General features: G+C 37.2%; 1 protein-coding gene across 1 annotated transcript in view; it reads right to left on the bottom strand.

Moving 5' to 3' along the window:
- Positions 1–4,882: 4,882 nt before the first annotated feature.
- LOC138070301 (cytochrome P450 2C19-like) overlaps positions 4,883–16,001 on the bottom strand; it is a 36,882-nt gene continuing 25,763 nt past the window's right edge. Inside the window, exons 6-9 of the mRNA XM_068961465.1 lie at positions 13,077–13,218; positions 8,665–8,852; positions 6,041–6,182; positions 4,883–5,064 (exon numbers count right to left, since the gene is read on the bottom strand). Coding sequence (XP_068817566.1) covers positions 4,883–5,064; positions 6,041–6,182; positions 8,665–8,852; positions 13,077–13,218 — 654 coding nt within the window. The remainder of the gene's footprint in view (positions 5,065–6,040; positions 6,183–8,664; positions 8,853–13,076; positions 13,219–16,001) is intronic.

Raw genomic sequence — 16,001 nt, 5'->3', positions numbered from 1 at the left:
CTGAGAATTCAGCATTTTTGACTCTCAGTTTAGCAATATCACACATCTAATGGAATTCCTATTGATGTCCAAATGACCAGGAGTGCATCAGCATTAAAGCCTCCACAACCAAAGAGGAATGAACCTTGTCTTGGCAACAGTTGTAGAATGGAGCTATTCTAAAACTATTTTTGTATATTTTTCTTTAAAATAATAAGTTATTTTTGAAGAAGTTCTAGGTTCACACAAAACTGGGCAACATGTATTCAATTCCCACATATCTCATCCTATACCCACAAAGCCCCTCCTATCAATAACCCTCACCAGTGTGGTGCATTTGTTTCAATGAACCAACTCTGACACATCAATATCAACCAAAGTCCATGGTTTACTAAAGTTTAACCCCTTATGTCATACATTCTATTATGGTTGCTGTTTAGTTGCTAAGTCACATCCAAGGCTACAGCCTTGAGACTGTAGGTCATCAGGCTCTTCTGTTCATGTTATTTTTCAGGCAAGAATACTGGAGTGGGTTGCCATTTCCTTCTCCAGTGGATAGTCCCCACATGAGGATCCAACCCATTTCTCTTGCATTGCAGTCAGCTTTTTACCACTGAGCCACCGGAAAGCCCACACAATATATTCTTGTGCTTACATATTTTATTTGTACTAGTTTATATCTCTTAACCCCAACCAACAAATTATCCATGCCCACTTCCCTGTCCCCTTTGAAAACCACTAGTTTGTTTAATATGTCTGTGAGTCTGTTTCAGCTTTGCATACACATTCATTTGTTAAATACCACTTTTCTCCCATCCATTCGCTGATGGACATTGAGGATTTTCCACATCTGTCTAGAGTGAATAATGCCAGCTTGAACATGGGTGTGTAATATCTCCTTAGCATCATGATTTTACTTCTTTTACTAAATAGTCCAAAATGGGATTGCTAGGTCATGTGGTAATTTCATTCTTAGTTTTTTTATTTACCTCTCTTCTGTTTTCCATAGAAGCTGCACCATTTTGTCTTTTCACCAATGGTATACAAGGATTTCAATTTCTTCAAATCCTTGCCAACACTTTTTTCTTTCTTATAATGTTTAGCCTAACAGATGTAAGGACCTATCTCATTGTGGTTTTGATTTGCATTCTCTGAAGATTACGGATGTTGAACACTTTTTCATACACCTGCTTGCCATTCTTGTTTTTCTTTAGAGGTATGGCCCTTCTAGCCTTTTGCCCATATTTAAATTGGGGTAACAAGTTTTCTAACTTTTACTATTGAGTTTTAAGAGTTTCTATATGTTTTGGGGATTAACCTCTTATCAGATATGACTTGCAGATATTTTTCTCCTGTTCTGTATGTTGTCTTTTAACCTTTTGACTGTTTTTGCTTTCTGTGTAGATTTTTGTTTTTATTGTCCCACTTGTTTAAGATTGCTTTTGCTGCCTGTTTCATAAGCATGAAATCATTGTCAGAATCAGTGTCATGGAGATCATACCCTATGTTATCTTCTAAAGTTTTATAGTTTCAGGTCTTATATTTAGTCTTTAATTTATTTTTAGTTGACTTTTCTCTCTGGTGTAAAGTAAGGGTCCAATTTTATTCTTTTGCACGAGTACCTATTTTTCCAGCATTATTCGTAGAAGAGCCTGTTTTTCCCCACTGGGGAAACTACTTTACAATACTGTATTGATTTTGCCATACATCAACATGTATCCACCACAGGTACACACGTGTTCCCCATCCTGAACTTCCCTCCCTCTTCCCTCCCTGTACCATCCCTCTGGGTGGTCTCAGTGCACCAGCCCCAAGCATCCAGTATCATGCATTGAGCCTGGACTGGCGACTCATTTCACATATGATAATATACATGTTTCAATGCCATTCTTCCAAATTATCCCACCCTCCCCCTCTCCCACAGAGTCCAAAAGATTGTTCTATACATCTGTGTCTCTTTTGCTGTCTTGCATACAGGGTTCTCGTTACCATTTTTCTAAATACAATATATATGCATTAGTATACTTTATTGGTGTTTTTCATTCTGGCTTACTTCACTCTGTATAATCGGCTCCAGTTTCATCCACCTCATTTGAACTGATTCAAATGTATTCTTTTTAATGGCTGACTAATACTCCATTGTGTATATGTACCACAGCTTTCTTATCTATTCATCTGCTGATGGACATCTAGGTTGCTTCCATGTCCTGGCTATTATAAACAGTGCTATGATGAACACTGGGGTACACGTGTCTCTTTCAATTCTGGTTTCCTCGGTGTGTATGCCCAGCAGTGGGATAGCTGGGTCGGGTCATAAGGCAGTTCTATTTCCAGTTTTTTAAGGAATCTCCATACTGTTCTCCATAGTGGCTGTACTAGTTTGCATTCCCACCAACAGTGTAAGAGGGTTCCCTTTTCTCCACACCCTCTCCAGCATTTATTGCTTGTAGACTTTTGGATAGCAGCCATTCTGACTGGCGTGAAATGGTACCTCATTGTGGTCTTGATTTGCATTTCTCTGATAATGAGTGATGTTGAGCATCTTTTCATGTGTTTGTTAGCCATCTGTATGTCTTCTCTGGAGAAATGTCTATTTAGTTCTTTGGCCCATTTTTTGATTGGGTCGTTTATTTTTCTGGAATTGAGCTGCATAAATTGCTTGTATATTTTTGAGATTAGTTGTTTGTCAGTTGCTTCATTTGCTATTATTTTCTCCCATTCTGAAGGCTGTCTTTTCACCTTGCTTATAGTTTCCTTTGTTGTGCAGAAGCTTTCAATTTTAATTAGGTCCCATTTGTTTATTTTTGCTTTTATTTCCAGAATTCTGGGAGGTGGGTCATAGAGGATCCTGCTGTGATGTATGTCGGAGAATGTTTTGCCTATGTTCTCCTCTAGGAGTTTTATAGTTTCTGGTCTTACATTTAGATCTTTAATCCATTTTGAGTTTATTTTTGTGTATGGTGTTATAAAGTGTTTCATTTATTAGTTCTTAACAGGATTTTACCATGGAATCTTTATGGTTTTCTTCATATAAGAGCATGTCATCTGTGAACAGATATAATATTAGCTCTTCTTTCTGATTTGAATGCCTTTTACTTCTTTTTCTAATTTCTCTAACCACGATTTCTAATATGATGTCAGGTATCAGTGGTGAGAGTGGACATCCTTCCTTGCTCCAGAGCTTAGAGAAAGAGCTTTCAGCTTTTTGAAATCTATGATTCTAAGTACTGGTCTTCATATGGACTTATTATTCCTAGTCTGTTGAGTTTTTTTGTAATGAAAGCTTGTTGAATGCTGTCAAATGCTTTTACTACATCTGTTGAGAAAAATCATGTGATTTTTGTTCTTTGTTGTGGCAATGTTGTATATCACACTGAATTTTGTATGTTGAAGCAGTCCTTCATGACAGGGATAAATCCTGAATAGCTATGATGTATAGTCCTTCTAATTTGCTGTTGAACTTGTGAGACTCTGTCCTTGTCTTTCCTTCTGGTTTTGATGTAGCTGAATTCACACTCACTAAGAGAACATAAATCTTTCTACTGGTTTCCAGATTGTGTTTTTACAAAAAGAATTTGTTCATGTTGCTTTGAATCAATATGGCCACAGGGGAAAGTGTAGTTTAGCACTTCCTATAATGTCACATTACAGATGTTATTTCTTGTGTACATTTTGTCAGACTGTGTACTTAAGAAATTGACCCATTTCAATTAAGTTATCAAATTGGTGGACATAGAGCCATTCAGAATACTCTTTCCTTATCTTTTTTATGTCCATGGCATTAAAGAGATGATTTCCCATTTCAATGATAACTTCTGTAATTTCTGTCTTATAGCTTTTTTGAGGATTCAGTTCAGTTCATTTCAGTTCAGTCACTCATTCAGGTCCGACTCTTTGCAACCCCACGGACTGCAGCACACCAGGCTTCCCTGTCATCACCAACTGCCTGAACCTACTCAAACTCATGTCCATCATGTTTTTGAGGGTAATCTAGCTACAGATATATCAATTATATTCAAATTTTCAAAGAACTAGCATTGGTTTCTTTGATTCTATCTAGTGATTTCCTTTATACAATCTCATTGATTTCTATTCTGATTTTCAATTGTAGTTTTCCTGGCTTACTTTGACTTTGAGCTTCCCTTGTGGCATGGCAGTAAAGAATCTGCCTGCCAAAGTAGGATATCAGGGTTCAATCCCTGGGTGGGGAAGAACCCCTGGAGAAGGAAATGGCAACTCACTCCAGTATTCCTGGCTGAGATATCCCATGGACAGAGGCGCCTGGGCCACAGTCCATGGAGTTGCAAAGAGTTGGACATTACTGGGCAACTAAACAACACTCAGTGATCTCCATAATCCCTACAGGATGAAGATGCTCCTGAAAACAATTTCTTTCACTTTCAAGTCCAAACCTCAAGTAACTCATGGTAACATGCAGCCAAGGGAGCTTTTCTACTCTCATTCCCTCTGTCTTTCTCTGTGCATATGAGGACCATGTGACATCTTTGCCTCTTTTTTCTTTCCTCCCTTATCTGCAATATGCACAAAAGAAGGAAAGCTTCATAATGGCTTATCAAGATATGTGTTTTATTAGAAACAGGCATAGCAGAAATAGCTCTGCATTGTACAGAGAGTAATCTTGTTTTATTTGGCTAGAGTATATAGTCCTATGCATGTAGAATTATTCAACATCAGATAATTATGTGCATTATCTGGAACCCAATACAGATGTTACAGAGTATGAAGAACAGCAGATACATTTCTGCAGTGAAATTGCACAATGAATGAAGAGAGGTCAGAGCAGGCACTCTCAGGAAAGTTGAGGGGAAGCAGGTGAACAATGCTGCAGATGAGAGGGAGTTGAAGACAACATCACTGAAGAAGCCAGATGATCTAACATTCCTCACATAGGAGTTAAACAAAGCTGGTAAAACGGTGGCAAAGAAACTAACCCATTGACAACTGGGGTGATGTCGAGGTCCTTTGGGTCAACCACAGATTTCAAGGTAAATTTTTGTAAAATTGTGGTCAAGAATAAAAACAGCTCCATGCGGGCCAGGCCCTTTCCCAAACAAATACGTTTTCCTGAAAATAACAGACACAGAGAGTACATATTCCTTGAACTCTGTCTTTCTGGCTGTTGCTGCTGCTGCTGCTAAGTCGCTTCAGTCATGTCCAACTCTGTGCGACCCCATAGACGGCAGCCCACCAGGCCCCCCCATCCCTGGGATTCTCTAGGCAAGAATATTGGAGTGGGTTGCCATTTCCTTCTCCAATGCATGAAAGTGAAAAGTCAAAGTGAAGTCACTCAGTCGTGTCAGACTCTTAGCGACCCCATGGACTGCAGCCTACCAGGCTCCTTCATCCATGGGATTTTCCAGGCAAGAGTACTGGAGTGGGGAGATTATTTACTAGCCATTTGATGAGTGTTTGAATGGATGGATGGAAAGCAGGATGACTAGCGAGACTGAGGGACAAAAGGTAGACACATATGCTATCCACCTGACATCTTACCATAGCAAATAAAATATCACTCTTTCAACAAATATTTACTGACTATTCCAAACACTTTATTAAATTATTCACATATTATAACCACAATTTCATATTTTCAAGTTTCTATCCATCTTTTTCTAGAAAGTCACATATACTGGCTACATTTTCTGATCCTAATTTAGTAGTCCCACATGTTTCTTTCCATTCTTCACAGCGTCTGTTCTCTGCACTAAGTATACCTACTCTTTATCAACCTCCAACACACCTTGAGGTTTTATAACACACGATTCTTTTTGGCTAAGATATGGTTCTCTTACATTTTCAGTTTCCAGCTCAAGTTTTATTTCTAAGTTTGAAATAACTGGGTCACCTCTCCAAAGCTCCAGTAATCTAGCCCAATAATGACAATGTCTTATGGGGAGGGAAAATATGTGGGCATTGGGATTGCTGTCCCTCATCATGGAGAAAGCATTTCTACCAGCCCTATAGGATTACTATGTAACTCCCAACTGATCCTTAGAAGGTATCTTGTCCTCTAAAGGATTGAGGAGAAAAAAATTATTACCTGTAGAGAAAGCCAAGAAATAGTCACTCTTTCTAAAGTTGCCACTCTCATCCAGGAAGTGGCCAGGATCAAATACCTCAGGGTTGGGGAATTCTTTGTCATCATGTAGCACAGAAGTCAGTGATGTTAATATATTTGTGCCCTGGAAAGAACAGATGAAGATAAACTAAACTATGGAGAAGTCAGGAAGCTAGAAGAAATGCTGCAAATCGTTTAGTCCATAAGGAATCCTAAGTCCAAAGAAAGGCAGTGGTATTTTGATGCAGACATAACATGTAAAAACAAGGATAACTTTAAGACTAGTGGCAGTGATGCTGCTAAAGTGAACTTCAACAGCATCTGAAAACCTCAGTATCTGGGTCCTAGGGTGTCAGACCTTATGAATCCAATCTGCTAATCACCATATTTGGATACTAGTGTCTGTTCCCACCAGATACTTTATCATTTCAATTTTCACTCATCTCATATTTGGATTATGGTTTAAAATTGAAGTCTCTGTTGAACTAGAAAGTTCTGGAGTTACCTGTTCACAGTGTTTTTATAAATGGATATATGATTTTCTGTGATTATAAGTATGGTAACAAATATTAGTGTTTACCATTGCCATGTAGACAATCTCTACTTACTTAAAAATTTATGGTAGGGCTTCTCTGGTAGCTCATTGGTAAAGAATCCACTTGCCAATGCAGGAGACACAGGTTCAATCCCTGTCCAAGAAGATCCCACATGCTGTGGAGCAGATAAGCCAAGGCACCAAACTACTGAACCTGTGCTCTAGAACCTGGGAACCATAACTATTGAGCCAAATCGCCACAACTGGTGAAGCCCTTGTGCCCTAGAGCACATGCTCCACAATAGAACTCATGCAAAATGGGAAGCCCATGCACTGCAATGAAGATGAACCCCCACTCGCCACAACTCGAGTAAAGCCCATGTGTAGCAACAAAGACCCAGCACAGCCAAAAATAAATAAATAAATAAATAAAAATTATTTAACAAAAATACAGTAGATGTCATCACAGATTAATCCTAGATTTGAAACACAGGAAGAATGATAAAACTAGAAAAATCATTTCTTATCAATCAGGTTAGTATCATCAGTTTAAACAAGTTTTGCTATCAAAGCTAAAACTGTTGGGTAAATGATTAAGAAACACTATACTCTCAAAGCCCTGATGTACCATGCCATAGATTTTGGTGTATTAAATGTAAAAAGGACCTCTGCTCTGGAGCAATCTGGCAAATACCACCTTATCATGTGAACAGCACTGCATAACAAATAATAATGGAATAAGTGATAGTATGGACCCTCACCTCATTTATGAAAGAAAAAAATAGAAAAGTTATTCTAAGAAAATTGGGATATTTTAAGTATAGCCAGTGTATTAGATAATATCATTGTTTCAATGATAACACCTGTGTACACATGCTATTATTCCTCTGTATTCAATAATCACTGTTATTGAGGCATGCATTCTGAAGTAAGGAGGCTTTGATGGATGGTTGGATATGGATACATAAGTGGTTATTAATGGAAGAAATTTTCACATATTGCAATATAGTAAAATCATTCTGGCTTATCAATGATTTAACCTGAATTCTGCATTAACTAAAACAACCTGGTATGGTCTACCAAATATATGCTGTCCATGCTCCAGCTCAGTCACGTCCAACACTTTTTGTCCCCATGGACTGTAGCCTACCAGGCTCCTGTGGCAGGGTTTTCCAGGCAAGAATACTGGAGTGGGTTACCATTTCCTTCTCCAGGGGGAGCTTTCTGACCCAGAGACTGAACTGGTTTTCCTGCATCTCCTGTATGGTAAGAGGATTATTTTACCACTAGGCCACCAGGCAAACTTTGCTAATTTGATTAAAAAAGAAAAAACTAACAAAAGGTCCATAAAACATCATTCCCAATAGTGACATGTTAATCTCAACTCTCCTTCAGATCAGAAATAAATAAAGGATGATACAAAGATATTAACCCAGATAGCAGGATAATATATATAGAAATTCCAATTAACTAGAGAGAAATTTTCAGAAACGATTTTAAATCTAGCAAGTTTGCTATATATAAGGTCATAAAAATGATAAAATAAGTTATATTTTGATATTACATACAAAAATGTAAAAGGCATTTTAATAATTTATAACTAAAATAACCACCTTGGGAAAACTATCCCCAAAATATTCAAGCCAATGCTTGGAATAAATTATTGAAAAACACTACAGAAAGTCCTTTAAAGCAGGGAGACTATATCATGTTCATATCATGATATTCAGTCTTTCTAAATTGATCTAAAATGTCACCATTCTAAAAGAAAATCCCTGCAGAGTATTTTGATAAATGGACAAATTGATACTAACATTCAGTTGGAAATGTGGACAGCTATGGTTAGACAAACAATATAGAAGAAAGAAACAATGTGGAAGTCTTGCACTGCTACCTGTCGAAATCTGTTACAAAGCTTTACAGGTTAAACTGGAAACAACACACAACCCATCAAGCCACCACACACAAGACTATTTTTTCTCTCACCTTGTGTTCATGAAGGGTTGCACCCATACTCTGTAAATAGGAACTATGAAACCAATGAGGTCAGTATAAGAGAAACCAGTCTTACCTTGGGGATGAGGTAGTTTCTGAATTTAATGTCATGGGTCACTGCATGGGGAAGACTGGTGGGGATCAGATCAATGTATCGCTGGATCTCATGGATCACAGCATCCGTGTAGGGCATGTGGCTCCTGTCCTGCATGCAGGGGCTCCGGTGTCTGCCAATGACTCGGTCAATCTCTTCCTGGACCTTAGCTGATAAGAGATAAGTAAGAAGGATGGAGAAAGAGGAAAATTCACACCCATATTCCATACCAATTCAGGGATACATGAGACATTATGAAGGTGTCCCAACAGCATTATGGACTTCCCTAGTGGTTCAGATGTTAAGGAATCTGCCTGCAATGTAGGAGACATGGGTTCTATCCCTGGTTTGGGAAGATGCCATGGAGCAGGAAATGGGCTACTCACTCTAGCATTCCTTCCTGGAAAATCCTATGGACAGAGGAGCATGGTGGGCTACAGCCCATGGGGTTGCAAAGGGACAGAACTGAATGACTAACACTTTCTTTCACTTTCAACATCATTATACACGTAAACTACAAGACCAGAAACGAACCTAAACATAGAGAGTGTACAGACACATAAAAGTCTCTTACAAGCCTAGCTTAAGATACATCTATACATATCTCTATATTAGCATACATGATAAAACAAAGACAAATGGTGGAATGTTTCAAATATAAACAGAATGTAAAGTCAAAAAATTACATTGGCAGACGAATGGATAAGAAAGTTGTTGTGCATATACACAATGGAGTATTAATCAGCCATTAAAAAGAACACATTTGAATCAGTTCTAATGAGGCAGATGAAACTGGAGCCTATTATTCAGAGTGAAGTAAGTCAGAAAGAAAAACACCAATACAGTATATTAACGCATATATATGGAATTTAGAAAGATGGTAATGACAACCCTGTATGCAAGACAGCAAAAGAGACACAGATATAAAGAACAGATTTTGGACTCTGGGGGAAGGTGAGGGTGGGAAGATTTGAGAGAATAGCATTGAAACATGTATATTACTATATGTGAAATAGATCACCAATCCAAGTTTGAGGCATGAAACAGGGCACTCAAAGCCGGTGCAGTGGGACAACCCAGAGGGATGGATTGGGGAGGGAGGTGGGTGGGGGGGTTTGCGATGTGGGACACATGTACGACTGTGGCTGATTCATGTCATTGTATGGCAAAAACCACCACAATATTGTAAAGTAATAAGCCTCCATTTAAAATAAATTAATTTAAAAATATTGTCCTTCAAAAAACAAACAAGAATAAAATATTAATTTTATATCAAAATAATACAGGTTAAAATTTAACTTATATGTGTTTTATTGTATTTGTGTATTTTGCGTGAATAGTTTACAATGGTAATCACTTTATCCTCCTGTTGCCAAATGCCACCACCTTGAGCATTTTAGCAGTTTCTTCTGAAATTCATGTCCTATTTCTAAATAATGACTCTTTGTTTCTATTTTTAACTTGCAAATTGTAAAACAATAATCTGATATCCTGGCATGAGAGTTGAGAATTTACATCTCCATCCCCTACTCACACAATTTCACACACTCACACACACAAACACACACACAAATCCCCTTAGTCCATTTCCCAAATATATTTACATCACAATTTTTGGCTGTTAGAATATTCACTCTAACAGCATTCTGACTAAATAAACATTGCTTCCTGGTAAGACAATTATGATTATGTTCCTTTTTGGTACTTTCTTGGACCTAACCATATTATTTTAGTTCAATTCAAACAATTCTGTATCTTGAAATAGGATTATTTTCTAACATGGAAGCAGATGTTTCAAACTCCTAATAATAATTTACTTATTATGCAGAAACCACAGATACTCTATCACCTCTCTTTTGCTCTTGGTGTCTCCCCTCACACCTGCCTTATCCATCTAATCTATTTAGATGTGGATATTTGCCAGGCTTGCTATGTAGCAATAGCCCTGACACTTTCACTCTCCTTCATGAGCTTTTCAAATCCCTGGAGCCCTTGACTTCCTCGACATGACTCAGGCATCTGGATGAGAAAGGGAAAAGACTGGATAAAAACTGTGACAAGCATACAAGACAGAAAACACCCTTTAAAAATTAATGCTCGGTTTGATAGTTACTCTTGAATTCTGATGCTGTTGTGAACTCTAATATCTGTGATCTGCTACATCTCTCAGAAAGTTTTTGTGATTTGCTTTTTCGTCCTGGTGTTCTGAAATTTCATGACCCTGTGTCTTGGGAAGGATGTTTTTATTTCATTCACTCTGTGAGACATGTTAAAATAATTTTCTGTCTAGGTGGCAAAACTTGGAGGTCTTTTCTCCAGAGTGCTCACTCTCTGGAGTTTTTCTCTGGCAGCTGAATTTCAAGAAGCAGAATGGAGAAAGGAACTAAGAATCTTTGAAATCAAGATGTGGATTCTTCCCTAATCTTTCCTCTACGCTGTGACCTCACTCTTTTCCTCTGTCTCTGCCAAGCGTCCTGAGTGTAGGGCCTCTTAGATTCCATTTCTCTAGATAGTAAACCTCTCTCATCCTATTGGAGAATCAAAGTTACCTGATAAAAGGAGTTATCAAAGACTCACGGCTGGGAGAGCTACTTTTATCAGCCTTTGTCTCCCTCCATCTTTTTTGAAACTAGGTACTTCTAAATTCAGAAACTTAAGGACTAAAAGAACATAAATGACTTCTCCTCATTTGATGATACCACTCTCATGGTTGAAAGTGAGGAGGAGCTGAAGAACCTCTTGATGAGGGTGAAAGGGGAGAGTGATAACGTCAGCTTAAAACTCAACCTTCAAAAAACTAAGATCATGGAATCTAGTCCCATCACTTCATGGCAAATAGAAGGGGAAAAAGTGAAAGTAGCGACAGATTTTATTTTCTTAGGCTCCAAAATCACTGCAGATGGTGACTGCAGCCATGAAATTAAAAGACACTTGCTTCTTGGAAAGAAAACTATGACAAACTATGACAAACCAAATGACATCACATTGCTGACAAAATTCTATATAGTCAAAGGTATGTCCTTTCCAGCAGTCACGTATGGATGTGAGAGTTGTACCATAAAGAAGGCTGAACACTGAAGAATTGACGGTTTTGAATTGTGGTGCTGGAGAAGACTCTTGAGAGTCCAAGGGACTCTACAAGGAGATAAAACCAGTTAATCCTAAAGGAAATCAACCCTGAATATTAAAAGGAAGGACTGATGCTGAAGCTGAAGCTGAAGCTTCAATACTCTGGCTACCTGATGCGAAGAGCCAACTCATTGGAAAAGACCCTGATGCTGGGAAAGATTGAGGCCAAAAGGAGAGAGGAGCAGCAGAAGATGGGATGGGTAGATAGCATCACGGACTCGATGGATATGAATTTGAACAAACTCTGGGAGTTACTGAAGGACAGGGTAGCCTGACATGCTGCAGTCCATGGAGCTGCAAAGAGCTGGACACAAGTCGGTGATTGAACAACTACTCCATCCTCTCTACTGTCTTCATTGTCACCCCTCAATACGCTCTCTGTGTTTCAGAAATTTGTTGAATATTTGTTGGCTGCTTCTTGACCTCCTCTTCTCCAACTTTAAAAGGCTAACTCTTTTATGATATAATCATTTCAGGGCTATTCTGACACTAATCAAGGTAATGTATGTTTCTAAACCATGATGCATAACCATAAGCCTTTAAAAATTAATTTCCAACAAAAAGTTCTTGTGAAAGATAAAATTCTTGACTCCTCAAAATGCATTTTTTGGCAATAACCACTTTTCTGAAAAGGAACAAATGGACTAGTACAATTCCTTTACATAAATATCTTAAGCCAATTTATTGTCAATCTAACACTTTAGAGAACCTCTTAGACTGTGGAAATTATATCAGGCAGCTTCATTAAAGTTCTGTGATTTCTAGTTATGCTTCAATAAGGAGCATTTCCATTTTCCCAACACTGGCTTTTTTTTTTATTTTATTTTTTTTTTTATTTTTGGCAACCCTCCACAGCACGTAGGATCTTGGCTCTCCAAACTAGGACTGAACTGAGTAGTCCTCAGAAACTGGTGTTTGGAACATCGCATTTTCAGAATGAAGGTACATCACAGTTACATTTCCATAATAATATAACCAATATGCAGCTCCAGGTCAGTTGATGCTGGCCATGCCTGCTACGCATGACCTCCCATGAAATTCAGATGCTGCTGTGTTGATGTTCTTACCATTCACAGAGTCTTCACTTCTCTTAGTCGTCTTCTCATATTATGTAAAGATGTCACATTACTATCCTTTCATTAAATTTGAAAACAATGAAGCTGCTCAGAGACTTAAATAGTCTCCTGAGAGAAACAAGGTGGAATACATTCAAGCATCTTTCTCTCATCTCTTCTGAAATCACCCTGCCCACCATGTTATCATACCTGTGACCTCAGGGTGTTTCAGCAGGAGGAGAAGCCCATATCTCAGTGTGGTGCTTGTCGTCTCTGTCCCAGCTATAAACAAATCCAATATAGTGTTTGCCAAGTTTTCAACAGTATACACCAGTTCTTGATTGCGCTTTTCCTAGAAATAATTTAATTAAAAAGTTACAAAGTATACAAAAAAGGAAGACGCATGGACCACTAACAGCTAAAAAACCAAGCTGACACAAATCATTCCTGAAGAAGTCCAGACATGGACGTACTAAATAGAAACTTTTAGATATATGCCTTAAATATGCTTAAAAATTGATGAAAATCATCAGGAACTAAAGAAAATTTGAAAAGTATGTGAACAAGTACAGAATAATGAGGAAGTTTCTATAAAAAATAAACCAAACAGAATTTTGGAGCTGAAAAACACAGTACCTGAAAATTTTTAAATTTACCAAAAAGTTTGAATAGTAGACAATGGGAAACTCAAGAAAGAAACAGCAAGCCTGAAGAAAGAATAAAAATTTGCAGTGTGATTATCAGAAAGAAAAAAGAATAAAGAAAAATTAATAGATCCTAAAGGACCCATGGAACTCAATCAATTGTACTAACATCCACTTTATAGAGTCCCAGAAGAGAGACCGGGAAGGAATAAGTATTTGAAATAAGAATGACTGAAAACTTCCAAAATTTTGCAAAGTACATGAATCTATAAATCCAAAAAGCTAAACAAACTCCAAGAAGGGTAAAACCAAACAGACTCACAGTAAGGCATATTTTAATAAAACTGTCAAAAGCCAAAGCAAAGGAGAGAATGTTCAAAGCATCAAGAGAATAATAACTTGTCATATACAAAGGATCATCAATATGATAACAATTCATTTTTTCCACAGAAACTGTAGAGGCCAAAAATCAGTGGAAAGATATATTTAAAATCTTGAAGGTAATTATGTCCACCAAGACTTTTGTATGTGGCAAAACTACCCCTCCATAAAATAGGAGATATAAGACACCCTAAAATAAAGGCTAAAGGGTTCCTGGTTAACAAAATCAAAGATAGAAGATGATAATTCAAAGCCAGATTGATAAAATTCCTTGTTAAAAATAAGCATGTAGGCAAATAGAAAAGCAAAAACCACTATCGTTGTTGTTCAGTCACCAAGTCGTTTCCGACTCTTTGGGACTCCAAGGACTGCAGTATGCCAGGCTTCCCTCTCTGTCACCATCTTCTGGAATTTGCACAAGTTCATGCGTACTAAATCAGTGATATCATTTATCCTCTGAGATGATTCATCCTCCAATCATCTTATCCTCTGTGACCCTTTTTTCCTTCTGCCCTCACTATTTCCCAGCATCAGGGTCTTTTCCAATGAGATGGCCAAAGTACTGGAGCTTTGGGTTCATCATCAGTCCTTCCAATGAATATTCAGAGTTGATTTCCTTTAAGATTGACTGGCTTGATCTCCTTCTATCCAAAAAACTCTCAAGAGCCTTCTCCAGCACCACAGTTAGAAAGTATCAATTCTTCAGCACTCTGCCTTCTTTATTGTCCATCTGTCATGTCCATACATGACTACTGGAAAAACCATAGCCTTGACTACATGGCAAAGTAATGGCTCAGCTTTTTAATATGGTATCTAGGTTGGTCATAGCTTTCATGGCTGTAGTCACCATCCAGTGATTTTAGATTCCAAGAAGAGGAAATCTGTCACTGCCTCTATTGTATTCTAGTAGAAAAGCCTCATTTCATTTTCTAAATTATGTAAAAGTTTATTAAAAAAATCATTATAAATAGATGATTCTAGGCACAAAATATAGAGATATAATTTTGTACACCAATGAAATAAGGGGGTGAAGTTGAATTGGAGCAGAGTTACTGTATGTGATTTGAAGCTCCTGAGGAATCAGTTCACACTGAATTGTTATGAATTTAGAATGGCAACAATAATCTCTTTTATAAGTACTAAAAAGTTAATTTTAAAATACACAAAAAATTTGAATGGAAATTAAAAAGGTACACTAGAAAAAAGTTGATCAAACAAAAATAAGGCTATACTGAAGGAACTGAGAAGCAAAATTTAAAAATACATTAGAGGAAAAAATTATAGGGCAGAAATAAATCCTTAGTATGACTGATCTCTTTGATTGAAACTCACAATTTAAGACAGATATTGAAGGAATAAAATTTTAAACTGTGTATAGAAATATTCCACTACATATATAAAAGAAGGAAATCCTGACATCTGTGACAAGATGGGTGGGCCTTGTATTTATTATGCTTAGTAAAATAAATTAGATACAGATATACAAATACCATGTGATCAAATTTATACGTGAAGTATTCTAAAAACTTGATCTCAGAGAGAACACATTGGTATCTACCAGCGAAGGGAGAAGAGGCCAAAATGAATGAAGGGAATAAAAGGTACAAATGTCCAGTTATAAAGTAAATAAGTCCTGGTGATGTAATACACAGCATGATGACTATAGTTAATAACATACTGCCTATTTGAATTGCTGAGAGTAAATCCTAAGATTTATAAGCAAAAAATCTAAAACTATGTGTGGTAATAATGTTAATTATACATATTGTAGTAATCATTTTGTATAATATGGAATCATTATATGGTACAGCTATAACTAACTGTTATATAACTGTACATGTTACAGGTCAACTATTCTCAACAAAAAAAAACCCTGTATGTTGTACAGGAAACTCACTTGAGATGCTAAAATACAAATATATTGAATGAGAAAGAAGGAAAGAGATTTTGTAAGCTATGAGTAGCCAAATAAAGCTAGACTGGCTATATTAATATTAGAAAAAAATTATCAAAAATAGTTTAAAGAGAAAAAATAAGAATGGGATCTTTTATACTGGACTAAAAAGGTGAATTCATCAAGAAGTTATATAATTATAAACATGTATTCATC

This window comes from Capricornis sumatraensis, chromosome 23 (assembly GCF_032405125.1).
Source record: "Capricornis sumatraensis isolate serow.1 chromosome 23, serow.2, whole genome shotgun sequence".
Lineage (NCBI taxonomy): Eukaryota > Metazoa > Chordata > Mammalia > Artiodactyla > Bovidae > Capricornis > Capricornis sumatraensis.
The sequence above is the reverse complement of the archived record's forward strand: the minus strand, read 5'-3'. Positions and strand labels throughout refer to the sequence as shown.